This window comes from Camelus ferus, chromosome X, assembly GCF_009834535.1.
Source record: "Camelus ferus isolate YT-003-E chromosome X, BCGSAC_Cfer_1.0, whole genome shotgun sequence".
NCBI lineage: Eukaryota > Metazoa > Chordata > Mammalia > Artiodactyla > Camelidae > Camelus > Camelus ferus.
Window position 1 is genome coordinate 42179289 of NC_045732.1, and position 16471 is coordinate 42195759.

General features: G+C 40.2%; 1 protein-coding gene across 1 annotated transcript in view; it reads left to right on the plus strand.

The window, feature by feature from the left end:
• The first annotated feature begins 376 nt into the window (after positions 1-376).
• The window catches only part of RP2 (RP2 activator of ARL3 GTPase), a 33293-nt gene continuing 17198 nt past the window's right edge, over positions 377-16471 (plus strand). Inside the window, exons 1-2 of the mRNA XM_006187206.3 lie at positions 377-711; positions 13035-13700. Coding sequence (XP_006187268.2) covers positions 610-711; positions 13035-13700 — 768 coding nt within the window. The 5' untranslated portion in view covers positions 377-609. The remainder of the gene's footprint in view (positions 712-13034; positions 13701-16471) is intronic.

The following is a 16471-nucleotide window of genomic DNA, read 5'->3' on the forward strand; positions in this document are numbered from 1 at the left end:
AGGAGTGAGGAATGAGAGTTTCAGAGCTCTTCCTGCGTCAGCAGGAATTCCTGTTTCCTCACCAACTGCATCACAAAGCTGAAGTCTAGCGTTCAACTAGGGAGCCCTCCCGCGCCTAAAACTTGGAAACTGAGAAGCAAGAGCAAGAAGACAGGCTTGCCGGGCCGGCACTCCCGGCAGCTCCACAGCCCCACTCAATCCTAGAAGGGGCGGGGCAGGGCTGGTTGGTTGGCGGGTGGGGGTGACGATCAGCCGGGCTTGCGCCGGAGCCGAGCCGGCCGGGCCCGCCCTTGGGGGGCTGGCGCAGGAGCCGGGTGTGAATTGGTTGTGTGCATACGTCGACAGCCGCTCGCGGGGCTTTGATTGGCTCCCCGGGCGCCGAGCGGTCATTGGCTGCGGCGGGTCGTCTGGGCGACTGAAAGGGAAAAGAGAAGGGGTGCTGGGCCTCGCGGGCGAACCTGCGCTGAGGGCAGCTGGGCGGTTCCGCGGGGCAGTGTCCGGGGAGCTGCGGGGCCCGGGCGCCCGGGGTGCACGCCACAGCTCCGGGAGGTGCCTGAGCCAGCGAGCCGGCGAGGAGCAGCGGCCAGTGAGACCCCGCGGGCCGGGACCATGGGCTGCTTCTTCTCCAAGAGGCGGAAGGCTGAGAAGGAGTCGCAGCCCGAGGGCGAGGAGGAGCGGCCGAAGCAGTACAGCTGGGACCAGCGCGAGAAGGTAACCAAAGTCCCGTAGGCGCTGGTCTCAGCCCTCCCGAGCCGCTCGGCAGCGCCGAGGGGGCCGACCCGGCAGCAGCCGCTCTTGCGCGCGCGCGCTCTCCCGCGAGTAGTTGAAGTCCTAGTGAATGACTTCGGGGGGAGCCGCGAAATCGAGCGCTGGAGAGGGCACCGCGGAGGGCTTTGCAGCGCTGGCGGGGACCTTAGCGCTGATCGTCCAGGTAGATGGACCCTGGGAGCTTTCCTTCCTGTCTGCATCCCGACCTCCTGTCTGAGGACGGACTCGAGGGAAGGAAGGAGAACCCAGAATGCCCCAAATCTCACATCTACTCTTTTTCCCTCGCAGCGTCGAGCGGGGTTTTGTCCAGTCCTCGAGTTACGCATGGGACTGATTCTCATCTCTTTCGCGGCTTATGTTCTTCGTGTGGCTGTTTTCTTTTTTGTCTGCCCTAGGCAGTAAATCTCTTTGGTGCCTCCTGATATATTCCACTGCTAAATTTTCTCGATGACGAAGTGAACCGTTTGACATACAGCTTTGCCTTTCCTCCTCTTCCAGTTACCCGAAAGGAATAATGAAAATCGAATCAGTCTTGGGATGTGTGTTAAGACTCTAAGGTGAAAATAACCAGCATAAGCCAGGCAGTATTTTACTGCTGCTTTAATGAATGAAAATGCCCATATTTTTAGTTTTCTATATAGCCAGAAACGAAAAAGCTTTGAACACGTCCACTTAGTCTTGCACAAAATACACTTAGTCATAAATTTCATAATGCTTCCTCTTTCTACATAGTTCTCCATTTGTATTTAGTAAAACACTTTGATAGATTTATCAGTTATTTTTCTCTTCCAAACAAGATGAGAAAAAATTTTAAATGAGTATTAGGAACAGTTAACTCCTTGCTTAATGCAACGTATCTCTATTCATGAATACTTTATAGTAAATTTCTTATTAAAGTTTTGATTTCATAGGCCAGCCTGCGTGATTTCCAATCCCCAGCAGAATTTAATCATGGCAAATTTGGATCTCCAAGTGTCAGAAGTTAAGAAATTGTACGCTTTTTACAGACGTCTCAGCCCCATCTTTCTGCCCGTGTTTTGCAGGGTTGCATGATCTGTTTATTAATTCTCTCTTATTCATACTTGATAGCAGCATTTTATAATGTAGGAGTGGAAAGTACTGTACTTCCTGTCTTACATGAAGATTGCACGTATCGTTTAAAGTTATTTGGTGGGCAGTTTTTAAAAGATTCATTTCCTTGGCCTTAGTATTCCTAACAATGCTCTTTAAGCTTGAACTGTCTGCCATAGAGAAGGTTGTGAATTTTATTTTTATTTTAACTTTTGGTTTTGAAATCATAGGCTAAAACTAACATACTTTTATTTTTTTATTTAGAGTAGTTTGGTTGCCCTCTGACTCCTTACTTCATGATAAATTGTCTTACAGCTACCTTTATTAAGATAATGTTTGGGCTAGTTGGAATCTCACGTGTCTTTCTCCTTTTAGATAAATGGGTGTGTTCTGTGATTTTTTTTTTCTTCTGCTCTGTGGCTAAGTAAATGCATTGAAAAAGAATAGCGGACACCAACATCTAAGCTTTTCCTCCCAAATGAGTGTATAGTAAACTTTGAAATGTAGACATTGCTTTGTGCTTACAGGGAACATTTTGGGGGAGCCCTACTAAGTACTATAGTTGTAGAGGTGTAAGAGATGTCACTGGGTATGAAAAATAAGCTGGGTTGCATAGAATATGCTTCCGGATTGTGTATAACAAAATCTTGATCAACTCAGCTAATCAAAATTTTTCTTACTAAATAAGCGAACAACCCCGTTTGAAAATCTTTGGGGCTATTAGAGGATTACCAGCTTGCATTTAGAGACAGTGAAGATACCACATTTCTCGACATTGCTTTTTGGAATTGTTTTCTTTTTCTTTTGGAATTACTAGGAATTCACTCTTGGGCACCTCATTTATGATAGCCTGCTAAATTTTATGTGATGTTAAAGTTTTTTTTCTAGCACCTCACCTATTATGAGACCAATATGGGTAGTGTGCAAATATGGGTAGTGTATTACTCCAACTTTTACTGAGTTCAGCGTGGTCTTGCTTGCTCCAAGATTTTAATTGTACCACTTAAAAGGAATAGAATGCAAATACAGCCCAGAACACATAAATGAAATACGTTGCATGTATATGAACAAAATGGTTTGTATTAGGAATTTAGGTCTCTGTAATGTGATCATGGAGCATAGCAAACAATTTTAAATTTATATCAGACAGTTACCACTCAGTTTCTAAGACTTAGCTGTAAAAAAACAAAGTGCATTGCCTGAAAAGTTTCCTTGCATCTTGGAAAAGTGGTGTTTAAATTTTTCCTTAGGTTGTGTAATCAGAGTATCTTTATTGAGAGGCACCCTCTGGGTTTTGGGTTTTGAGTTCTGTAATTGGGTCAGTCTTAGGGGACCGAAGCTAGGAGAAATTGTCTCAATTAGAAAGAATGTTTGGGGACTAAGTGTTGTCATGGCAACCGATATACTGTAATCAACAGTGTAAGAAGCTCATTTTCTATTGCTGACCTTGAAAAAGGAAAAGCTTACCGTACAATTCCTACATTGACATGATGAAAAATATTTGTGGATTGTAAGATCCGTGTTTAAATCATTTGGAAAGAAATGCTTTTATCCTTCTCTCTCTTCTGCCTCTCATACCTTAGCAAGTTATTCAATGTATATGTACTCAAACACCAAGGAAGATGCAAAATTATAAGAATTATTTTCCTTGCCCTGGAAGAGCTGGACTGGCTTTTTGGACTTAAACCAGGAAATATTTAAGTACAAACAAAAGGAAGATGAGTGGTACAGAAAAGTAGTTTTCATTCTCTAATTATTCATACCATTATTCTTTTAGATGACAGAAATGGTGGCATAGGTGTTGAAAATTGTGGCTTTGAGTATGGACAGCTCATCTTGTATCCATTCAGGTTCCTCAGCTCTACAGTGAAACAGTGGTAAAGATTTCTCTACTATTTAAGAAGGTAGAGGCCTGCCCTAGGTAAGAGGGGTTAGACAGTAATGGTCACCTCTGAGGATAGAACTTGAACCAGAGGTTGGGCAGGACAGAACCAGTCGTAATATAAGGCAGATCGTAATGCCCAGAGTTACTCATCAGTGGACGGGGTGGCTTTGTGAAGAACTGATTTCCATGTTAGTCAAGACATTTAGACAGAGGTTGGATGGCTACCTACTAGAAAGAAGTGTCTATGTTGTGTAGGGGGCTAGACACTGTTCTTAGCCTTTTAGGTATGTAAGGTATTCAAGTTACCCATTGTTGCCTACCAAACCACCCCCAAGACTTAAGGGCAGAGGATAATGGCACGTACTTATTTTGCTCCCAGCTCTCCCATTTGTGTAGGGCTTAGCAGGGTTGGCTCTCTGCTCTGTGTGGCATCAGCTGCAGCAGCTTGACCGGGGAGCTGGAGGATCTGCTTTCAGTATGACTTAATCACAGAGCTGGCTGGCAAGTTGGTGCTGGCTTTGGCTGGAAGCTCAGCTGGGGCTGAGGGCCAGGGGCTTCCTTCTGTAGCCCAGGCTTCCTTCCACACAGCGTGATGGCTGGGTTCCAAGGGCGAGTGTCCTAAGAAACCGGCAGAAGCTGCATGGCTTTTTCTAACTAGCCTCTTAAGTGAGGTAGCATGACTTCTGCCCTATTTTGTTGGTTCAGGCAGTCACAGATGTCCACCCACGTCCAAGGGGAGGGGACCTCTTGATGGGAGAAGCATCAGAGAACTTGTCAACATGTTTTAAATCCTTTACGTAAAGTTGTTGCTTAAAAGGGAATAACTAGTTCTTTGTTTATTCGTTTAAAAATAGCTTTATTGAGATAGAATTCATTTAAACGTAGCTTTATTGACATAGAATTCATATGCCATACAACTTACTCATTTAAAGTATACAATTCAATAGTTGTAACAAGTTCACAGGGTTATGTTACCATCACTATGATCTAATTTGTAGAACATTTTCATCCCTCACAAAAGAAACCCACCCATTAATAGCTACTCCTCACTCCCCCAGCCCCTAGAAACCACAATTTTACTTTCTATGTCTATAGATCTGCCTATTTAGGACTTTTATCAATGGAATCATAGAATATGTCATCTTTTGTTACTTGTTTCTTTCACTTAGTATGTTTTTGAAATTCATCCATACTGCAGCATCTATCAGTGGTTTATTCCTTTTTATTGCCGAATAACATAACAGAATAGATATTTTATTTCATTTTATTTATAGGTACATTTTATTTTTTATCTGTTTTATTTGTTTATCCATTCATCAGTTGATGGACCTTCGGGTTATTTCTACTTTTTGGCCATTACAAATAATGCTACTATGAATGTTCACATACAAGCTTTTGTACAGAAATGCATGTTTTTGTTTTTGTTTTGTATATATATTTATTGACATATAGTCAGTTTACAATGTTGTGTCAGTTTCTGATGTACAGAACAATGCTTCAGTCATACATTTTTTTTTCTTGAATATATACTTAGGAGTGGAATTCCTGGGTCATATAGTAACTCTATGTTTAACTTTTTGAGAATCTGCCAAACTGTTTTTCAAAGTGTCTGTACCATTTTACATTTTTGCCAGCAGTGTATGAGGCTTCCACTGTCTTTACTCACATAAGGTGGGAAAAGGGGAAAGCACGTATGGGACTGGGGTCTTCATTTGCATTCTGCCCTGCACTACATCTCACTGGTCAGGTCATTTAGATTTTCCCGTCCTCAATTTCCTAAGATCCTTTCCAGTTCTCTGATTCTTTGAGCATCTCATGAGGGGAGGTGAAAAGCATTCAGGTAAATCTGATTGAACAGAGGGAATCTGATAGGATGTCAAATTAGATTAAGAACAGATTAGATGATATGAAAAATCCTTTCCAAGCCTAAAATTTCATAATTCTATTTTGTGGTTACATTTTTAGCAACATGATGTGCTAATATAAATATAATACTTCACCTTCTCTTATCATCAGTGTATATAAGATCAAAGTACTGGTGTTTACTATTTTTATAATTAGGTGCCACTGCCATTTTCATTCATGAAATTACCTTGCAGCTACATAGGTATGTTGCCCTGAAACGGACTTAACAATGTTTAAATTTTAAGTCATTTGTTTATTTTACATTGAAGTATAATTTCCCTAAAGTAAAATTTATCCTTTTTAAGTGTACAGTTCTATGAATTTTGATAGGCAAATACAGTCATGTAACTATCACCACAATCAAGATGTGAAACAATACCATCATCCCCCCAAATTTCGTCATTCTCCTTTGCAGTCAACCCTGCCTCCAGCCTCTGATCAGTTTCTTATCCGTATAGTTTTGTCTTTTTGAGAATGTCATATAAATGGAATCACATAGTTGGTAACCTTTTGAGTCTGGCTTCTTTCACTTAGCATGATACATTTAAGATTCAACCATGTGATTGCACGCATTAGGAGTTCCTTTTTATTGCTGAATAGTAAGTAGTCCATTATATGGATGTACCCCATTTGTTTATCCATTCACCAGTTGAAGGACATTTAGGTTGCTTATAAATTCTGGTAATTGTGAATAAAGCTACCATAAACATATGCATACAAGTTTTTGAATAAACATAAGCTTTCCTTTCACTTGCGTGAATAGCTAGGAATAGGATTGCCGATTGTGTATTAAACTTTATAAGAAATTGCCAAACTCTTTTCCAAAGTGGCTGTGCTATTTTGCATTCCCTCCAGCAGTCTATAAGAGATGCAGTTTCTCTGCGTCCTCACCAGCACTTGGTATGGTCAGTTTTTTAAAAATCTTAGCCATTCTAATAGGAGTGTAGTGGTATTTCATTGTGGTTTAATTTGCATTTCCCTAATGACTAATTATGTTGAACATTTTTCCATGTACTTATTTACCATCCATATATTTTCTTTGGTGAAGTGTTTATTAAAATCTTATGCCCATTTTTTTTTACTGGGTTATTTATTTTCTTGAGTTTTGGGAGTTTTTATATATCTTGGCTATCAGTCCCTTGTCATGTGTGTCTTGCAAATTTTTTCCCCCAAATAATGTCTTGTCTTCTCTTAACAGTGTCTTTTGAAGAAGAAAAGTTTACAATTTTGATAAAATCCAATTTTCTCTTTTATGGGTTGTGTTTTTGGTTTCACATCTAGGAAATCTTTGCCAACCCAAGATTACAATGATTTTCTCCTCTGTTTTCTTCTAGAAGACTTAGAGTGTTTGGTTTTATATTTAGGTTCTATGATCCATTTTGAGCTAATTGTTAAATATGGTACAAGGTATGGAGATTCCTTTTTCAATTTTTTTTAACATGTAGATGTTCAATTGTTCCAGCACCATTTGTTGAAAAGACTATCCTTTCTCTATTGAATTGCCTCTGCACCTTTGTCAATATATACATAAGTCTATTTTTGAATTCTGTTCTATTTCATTAATTTATTCACCTAGTAAACATTGGTTTCTGTTTGGAGCAGCCAAGAGAATATATTTAGGGGCCAAACTGTCTAAGTCTGAGACTCAGCTCAAGCACATACTAATTGTGTGACCTTGGGCAAGTTATTTAACCTCTGAGTGCCTCAATTCTCTCATCTTTAAAACAGAGATAATTATAGTACACAACTCTCAGAGGGGTTTTTATGAGGACTGAATGAACAAAGCACTTAGAATGGTGCCTGGTACCTATGTAGTGCTTCTTATGCTCCTCGGTCTGATTTTGAACTTCTACCCAGACCAAATTTCCATTAAAATTAATAAATTCCATTATTTCATCTCAGATTATCATTATGGATGTTTATCTGTGGGGGTGAATTTTAATGAAATATTTACGTAACTACTCAGTAAAAGAATAAGATGTTTACTTTTGTTTTCTGTTAGGAAAAAAATTCCTAATTTAGTTTAGTAGCTGTTATCAGGTGAATTCCAACTCTTGAAATGTTTCTTTGATTTTGAAAGTATATCCACTACCTTTCAAGGATTACAGAAAGAAATACAGCCTAAACTAAGCTCACTTCATAAGGGATTCTTGTGAAAAAGTAGTTTAAAACTTGACCTTTCATGTTTGTGATCTGGGGCACTTTGAGAACTAGTAACTTTTGCAAAATTGTTATGGTGCTAAGCTCCAGATTGTTTAGTATCACCTTTTGTTTTGAAGAGCTTTCAGAAATTGTTGAGAAAGCAACATAAATCCTAAATTTCCCCTTTGTAGATCATATTGATAGCCCAGATAATTTTATACTATAGAACTCGTTAACTATAGGATTAATTTCTCCTGGATTAATTTCCCCCAATGAACTATGAGAACTGAGGTGTCCAGAGAAAATACTTAAAAGAGCAGTACATTACATTTAACTCCTCAGCATTGGTAGCTGTTATGGACTGAATGTTTGTGTCCCTGCCCCAAATTCATATGTTGAAGCCCTCAATTCCCAGTGTGGTTGTATTTGGAGATGGAGCCTTGATGGAAATAATTAAGATTAAATGAGGTCACAACAGTGGGGCCCTGATCTGATAGGATTAGTGTCCTTATAAGAAGAGACACCAGAAAACTTGCCCTGCATCCACCCAGGAAAGACCATGTGAGGATAATGCGAGAAGGCAGCCATCTGCAAGCCAGGAAGAAAGGTCTCACCAGGAACCAACCCTGCTGGCACCTTGATCTTGGACTTTGCAGCCTCTGGAACTAGGAGACATACAGTTCTGTTGTTTAAGCCACCCAGTCTGTGTTATTTGGTTATGGCAGCCAGCCTTAGTCTGCTCAAGCCTCTATAACAAGATGCCATAGACTGAGTGGCTTAAACAACAGAAATGTATTTCTCCTAGTTCCAGAGGCTGCAAAGTCCAAGATCAAGGTGCCAGCAGACCCACCGTCTGGTGTCAGAGATAAATACAGCTGGACATTAAAGCAGTGCAAACAGATTTTGTTCAGTAACTACTGACAGGAGAAAGAGCTGAGCTCCATTCTTATTTGTGCAGAGGTGATGTGAGCCATTTAAGGGAGAATAAGGGAAGGAGGAGAGCAGTATTGTCAGAGAAGTGAAAAATTACCAAGTTGGTCCCTGTTAGTGAGATTAGGCCAGTCGTGTTTGTTAGCTGGCAGTTATGGAAGTTAGAATCCTATCCTCCCACAGAGCCTGGTAGACAGAGGCCCTATCCTTCCTAATAATTATATTTCAAGGGAATGGCTCTTGGGTCCTTGAGACACTTAGTTGTAAGAGATACAGTCACAATTATAAGCCCTTTTTAGTAAATGTTCTAAGAAACGGAGGTCAGGGGCCTAGCATCAGGTGTTGGCTAGAACACATAGTACATTTTCCTGGCCAGGTTGAGCTTTCTCAGACAGGCATTTTAATGGGGACCTGAGATCATTCTAGGGACACAGCCTCGTGCTGCTAGAAGCCATGCTAGAGTTTGATCAAGTCTCTTAGCACGGGGATTTGGACGGAGTTGCAGTGTGCCAACAGTTCTGTGGTTCTCGCTGGTGGAAACCCACTTCCTGCTTACAGTCAAGCCACCTTCTTGCTGTGTGCTCACATGGCCTTTCCTCAGCGCCTGCTTGCGCGTGGAGAGAGGTGGAGGGGGGAGAGAGCAAGAGAGAGCGATCTCTTCTTCTTCTAAGGGCACTAATCCCATCATAAGGGCCCCTCCGTCACGACCTCATATAAACCTGATCACTTCCAAAAGTCCTCACCTCCAAATACCATCACATTGGAGTGTTAGGGCTTCAGCGTATGAATTTTGAGAGGACACAAAACATTCACTTCATAATACAGCCCAGGCCAACTAAAAGAGCAGCTCAGTAATTTTAAAGTTAAGAATAGATTTTCTTTCTGTATTTGCAACAAGTACTAATATAGTTCTAATGATAACATATTAACAGAGTTGAAATTTCTGTTAAGTACTGTACATTTTATATATCATCTCCTGTGCAAAAAAAAAAAAAATAACTAAATTCCTTTAAGTAACAAGAATTAACTGTTTTATTTTTTAATCTTTATCCAAACATTGGTTTGTTTCTTACTTCATTCTCAGATAAATGTGCTTGCAAACTTTTGAACTTGCTGTCTGTGTCTTAGGCAAAGATAAATTGCCTAGAGTCTTAAAGCCCAAATCAACTCCCCAGGAAAATGCACACAAAATTTTACACAACAGTTTTAAGGAGTTTATGGTATAGTGAGAGAGAGAGATACTATAAACTGAAGCTTGAAGATTCCCCTTGCTCATTGACTTTGAGGCATTGGTAGAGACAGGCCAACTCCTTTGCTCCCTTTCAAAAAACAAACAAACAAACAAACAAAAACCTATTGGTGGTACTCTCACAGCCACCGTGGGAGGTAGATTGGTGCCAGGAAGACAAGCTGAAGATGACCAGAGAATGCTTTTAACCTCCTTAAGGCCGAAAGCAGAACTGACTTGAACCACACTTGCATGTTCCTTTTTCCCTCTTAAAGCCTGGACTGGCTCAAGATCCCATTAGCCTCCTCCATGACCACATTCCCAGCCCCTTCCACTGGCTCCTCCAAGTGAAAGGCAGCCCCAGCTTCCTTGTACTGCAGGTAGGGACAGAAGAGAATGTAAAATGGAGAGACCCAGGACGGGCATTAAAAGGAGTGCCTCTGCATAGCTTTGTGTATAATTATCTGATCTTCCTACTGAGTCCCAGCAGGTAGAAGGGGAGGATTGTTATCTCATGATTTGGGAGGGGGAGAAGCAAGAGCAAAAATCTCAGAGGTTCCTTCTTCTCTTTTCTCCTCCCACGCCCACCACAGGTGTTTCTCATAGTTTCCCCTTTTCCTGATGTTTTCCTTGCTTGGTCCATTTGGGCTTGCTCTTGGGCACTGGAGAGCCAGCAGCTACGCTAGTGCATAATCTTGGTAGAGACCAAACTGGAACGCTGTACCTTAATATATGTCCGTCACCCGTAAAATCCTTCAAATGGAATTGCTCGGAAACCTCTTCCCACATTAAACCTGTGTGCTGCCTCCTGTGTTTTCCATTTTATTTATTTATTTATTTATTTTTGGTGAGTGGCACTACCAACATCCAATCACATAAACCAAAGCAGTGGTTTTTTTCATACCTGTGGGTGGAATAATACAAAGTATTAGCGGGTTCAACACAAAATAAGAGTATTATTCTGCGAAACTTTGATTTCATTGGTATGGGTACATGTATAAATATTCATAAGAACGTGTACTGGGCTGTGGTGGAGAATGTAATAATGTGGATTATGGTCAAAAAATGGAAAAATACTGGATGAGAGAACTATGAATCATTTTTAACATAAATATCTGAATATGAATTTTAATTTCTGGCATATAATAAAGGTTACCAGAAAGGTGAAGATACAACTTTTATACAGAACAGATTTTTTTTCATTGTTATATCATCTAAAAGCATAATTTGAGATGGTGTGGATAAGCTTAGAAATTTTCTTCTTTCCACTTTTATAGGAATCATTTTTGACCCATCCTTCTGCCTTACCTCCTACAGCCATTGAATTACCAAATCTGCTGATTCTACTTCCTCAGTGTTTCTCAAAATCCATGCCAGCTTCCCCTTCCTTGCTAAGCATTGGTCTAGTTGCAGCCCTTTCTGGACGTCTGCAACAGCCTCTTCAATCCACACTCCGCTTGTCCTTGTTAAATCATCTTCCTGAAATGTAAATTTTGCTTATTTAAATCCTTCTGTAGTGCCGTATTGCCCATGGATAACTTTCGAGCTTTATAATAGAGCCCCTGCCCACCTCTCTACCTTCATTTGCTTCCGTTGCTGGATCACTGGTGGCGCCAGACCACTTTCAGTTTTTGCCTGGCGTGGGAAGGGAGGATCCTTTACTTCCCACCGCTTTCATCTGGTGAACTTCAGCTTGTTCATTTCTCAGCTTGTACAGGAAGTCTTACACCCCTACGGGCCCCGCCCCAGATGTCCCTACTCTGTGTTTCCAGAATATTTATTCTGAGCATCTCCCATTACACAGCCAGGTTGTCTTTAAATCATCTGTTTAGGTTAGTGTTTGCGTCTTTTATGGAAAGAGCTGGTCATACTCATTTTTGGTGCTTAAAACGATGTCTGGCTCATGTTGGATGTTCAAATGTTGGTTGAATGACTGAAGATCTGGAAAGTTAAAAGTGCCTTTTTCATTCATGTTCCTCTTAGGGGACAAAACTGAGACAAAAATACAAGTGCCTCTTTTATTGCCTCATGGTACAGACCAATGCTTCTTCTAGTACATTGTGTAAAACTAGATAAGTACAACGTTTATTGTACAATACTGAATAAGTCACTTTAAGCTAATTTGCTAATGATTAAGATGATTAAATTATCCTTCATAAGTAATCGAATTTTTACATATTGTACCTGTGGGAGCCTGTTTCTGATACATGAATAGTTTTGCATGAAATTTAATATTCACAAAGAGGCAAACAGTGCAAATAGATTTAAAGATAACTTGGAAAAGTCAAAATGGCCTTTTAGTGACTATATTTTGAGAGGTCAGCTAAAATTTAAACAATAATGTGACAGAGTCCAGGCACACTGTTTAAAAGAGTATGTGAAATTAACACAATGTTGCAAATCGACTATACTTCTACGAAAAAACGATTGCGTGAGCTTTAGTTTAGAATATCTAAAGATGGAAATGGTGAAATTTGAAAAATCACATTGTAGGAGTAGCTCAATAAATGTCTCAATCAAATCTATAGATGTAGATTCTGACCTATAGTGATTCCTGTGCCTTTAGTTTCTTCCATTTTCTGTAGCAGATTGCACAGATCAGTTGGGGTTTAGCAACTAAGACCCAAGCATCAATTCAATGGAAGGATAGAGAAATATATTTCAATCTGGGTGTATTTCCAATTTCAAAAGTTTTTAAAGAAGCAGAAGTCATTTTAAAACTGAAGCATCAGAAGAAGAAAAGGGTCAAAGCTGAAATATCCCTGAATGTCATCCAGTATGCTGTATGGATATATGAGAATTTCCCCAACTGTTTCCAAAAAGTTGGTATATTGAAACAGTATCGAACAATGGTCCACACATCGTTTGGTTGATATCTCTTTGAGTCTTTATCTGTAAGTTTCCTCTCCCTTTTTTCCCTTCATGTCTTTTATTTATTTGTAAAAAAATTTTTTTTGTCCTGTTCATTTTTCTTACTATGTTGCAAGTCAGGAAGAGTCCGAACATATTATTTTAGCCTTAAGAATTGTGCCTGGCAGCCAATAGACAATGAATGTTTGCTGGATAATGTTAATGATGCTCAGTGTCTGTGTTTTGTTCCTGCAGGTTGATCCGAAAGACTACATGTTCAGTGGACTGAAAGATGAAACAGTAGGTCGCTTACCTGGGAAAGTGGCAGGACAACAGTTTCTCATCCAAGACTGTGAGAACTGTAGCATCTATATTTTTGATCACTCTGCTACCGTTACTATCGATGACTGTACTAACTGTGTCATTTTTCTGGGACCCGTGAAAGGCAGTGTGTTTTTCCGGAATTGCAGAGATTGCAAGTGTGCGTTAGCCTGCCAACAGTTCCGTGTGCGGGACTGCAGAAAGCTGGAGGTCTTTTTGTGCTGTGCCACGCAGCCCATTATTGAGTCTTCCACAAATATCAAGTTCGCCTGTTTTCAGTGGTACTACCCTGAATTAGCTTTCCAGTTCAAAGATGCAGGGCTAAGTATCTTCAATAACACCTGGAGTAACATTCATGACTTTACACCCGTGTCAGGAGAACTCAACTGGAGCCTTCTTTCAGAAGATACGGTCGTCCAGGACCATATTCCTCTACCTACTACCGAAGAGCTCAAAACTGTCCGCGTTTCCACAGAAGCCAATAGAAGTATCGTTCCAGTATCCCGGGGTCAGAGACAGAAGAGCAGTGATGAATCATGTTTAGTGGTATTATTTGCTGGTGATTATACTATCGCAAATGCCAGGAAACTAATTGATGAGGTAAGGAGAGAGAGAGAAGAGAAACAGACACACACCTACATAGAAGCACACCACTTTCTGGAAAGCATCCATGCTTTTCAACTTGGCTATGAGAAATATGGGCAATCCTTAAATGATAGTCTTCTGCCCCCTACAGATTTATCTGTAAGCTGGTTGCTTAGGCCTCAAGTGCTTTCCTAAGGAAGCTTTTTAAAAATGAAATTTAAGGGAGGGTATAGCTTAGTGGTAGAGTGCATACTTAGCATGCACGAGGTCCTGGGTTCAATCCCCAGTACCTCCATTATAAATAAATAAACCTAATTACCTCCCCCGCAACAAAACAAAAACAATAAAAAATAAAAATGTGAACTAAACTTAAAAAAAAAAGTAAATAAAAATGACATTCAATTCAGGAAGCATTTATTAAGCACTCAATATGTGCAAGTTACTCTGTTACCATGTTTCATTGATTATAGGATGTACCTGTGTTTTCCACAGTTTTGCTTGTCTGAAATGCATCCTGCAATTGATGGCAGCTTAGAGCTAATGAAATATAATACGTGCTGGGAGTGGAGATACATAAAAATTCTCCACCCTCAGAGAACTTCCATTCTTGATAATAAATGATTTCTATGGAAGCTGACAAAAGTAATACTGCAAAGTAAAGGGTGACTTTTTATAATGCTTTAGTGGGGAAATTTATTTGGCGTTTTCATCAGTTAGAGTGTGGGAAAGACATGTAGGAATACAGCTTTTGGACCCCCCCATGGTGACTGTGAGAGCAACCTCCGCACCACTTTCCTTACTTCCCTATGCCCCGGGGCCACAAAGAGGAAGTTGATGGGAAAGAATGAGGTGGGAGCTGGTATAGCAGAGGCTGTGGGCTCGTGAGCAGGGGCTCCTTAGTGCGCTCAGGAGTAGAGAAGGGTTCTTTGGGTAGCAGCTTTCACTTGAAAAAGAAATGGGGGCGTGGAGGTAAGGGGCTCCGGAAGCAGCAGTGTCTGCGTTGGGCGGGTGATCCAGTGGGAGGCAGCAGTCTGGTGATTTAATGATCCATTTAATCAGGCTCTCTTCAGGAGGAGTCTGTTTGAATTAAAAATCCAACTTCCAGAAGTGGAGGAGTGAATGGAAAACTCATCAAGTCTCTTTCTGAGTGGATTTTTTTTAAAAAGTTGTAACAGTTCTGTCAAAAGGAATGATTTTTTTTTTTTTTTTTTGTAGAGGGCGGCAGGGTGTAGCTCAGTGGTGGAGTGTGAGCTTAGCACGCAAGAGGTCCTGGGTTCAATCCCCAGCACTTCCATTAAAAATAAACAAACCAACCAACCTCATTACCTCCCCCCACCAACGAAGAAGATAAAAGAAAAAGAAAAAAGGAATGATTTTTAGAAACAAAAAATCAACTAAAAATGGCTACCTCTCTGTAGGTTATACATTCTACAATGTAGAAAACCTGTGTCTGAAATCTACAAAGTGGGGGGAGGGTATGGCCCAGTGGTAGCACGTGTGCTTAGAATGCATGAGGTCCTGGGTTCAATCCCCAGTACCTCCATTAAAAAAATAAATAAACAAACCTAATTGCCTCCCCCTCAAAAATATTTTTTTAAAAAAAGAGTGAAATCTGCAAAGTATATCTGAGGTCTAGTTTGCAAAACAACAGAAGCCAAAGTATAATCATAAGACTCTGATATTTTCTTTTTTGATTTTGCTAATCTGAGAAAAAACATGATATGGATCTGGTAAGATATAGAAGCTATCTATGTCTTTGAGCTGTCTAATCACATGTAAATCCAACATCAGAGAGGTAAACGTTTTTTGTATGGTGACTTTAAAAAAATCTACATACAGTTTTCAAAAGAGTTAACTATTCAGGTTAAACTCCTTTTTGGTAGATAATGAGGAGTGGACATAAAGAATATATAGCATGTTTAAAGAAAAAGTCATCAAAACAAACACTGTCATGAGTCATCATGAGTCATCAGATGTCCTTAACCTTTTAACTTTTAACATCTGATGTGTGAAATGGCAGTGTTGTGTGCACTTGAGAGCAACATGACCAGGAAGAGTGATGTTCTTTAGATGTCATTCTGGATTACAAAATACTTTAAAACAAATAAAAATCCAACAATAACTATAACAACAATGATGACAATAATAATAATAGCTAACAGCTAACACTTATACAGTGTTTAGTCTGTGTCAGGCACCGTTGTATGAGATTTAAATGAGTTAACCCACTTAACTGAGAATAAACTATGAAACAGGTGCCATTATTCCCCTTTATACAGATGAGGAAAATGAGCCACAGAGAAGGTGAGTAACTTGGAAAAGGTCGCTCACAGGTAAGGAGCAGAGCCATGATTTAAATCCAAGCAGTTCGGCTTTGTAGGCCATAGTCTTAACCCTTAAGCATGATGCTACAATGCTGCCTCAGTGGTAAAGGAAAGTTGATAAATGCCTGGTGGAGCAGGAGTGTGACCAAAAGTGTGTGGAGTCAAGGCAGTCTAGGCCTTGGAAAAAACCCTGGGACTTTTTGGCTAGAGTTATCCTATCTAATCCTGAAATCAGGGGAAGGGTATAGCTCAGTGGTAAGTGCATGCTTAGCATGCATGAGGTCCTGGGCTCAATCCCCAGTACCTCCATTTAAATAGATAGATAGACAGACAGACAGACAGACAGACAGACCAACCGACCTACCTAGTTACCTTCCCCCTAAAATAAAAAAATAAGTAAATAATCCTGAGATCATGGAATGAAGACAAGAGAACAAAAAGAAGAAAATGCCAATTATATGT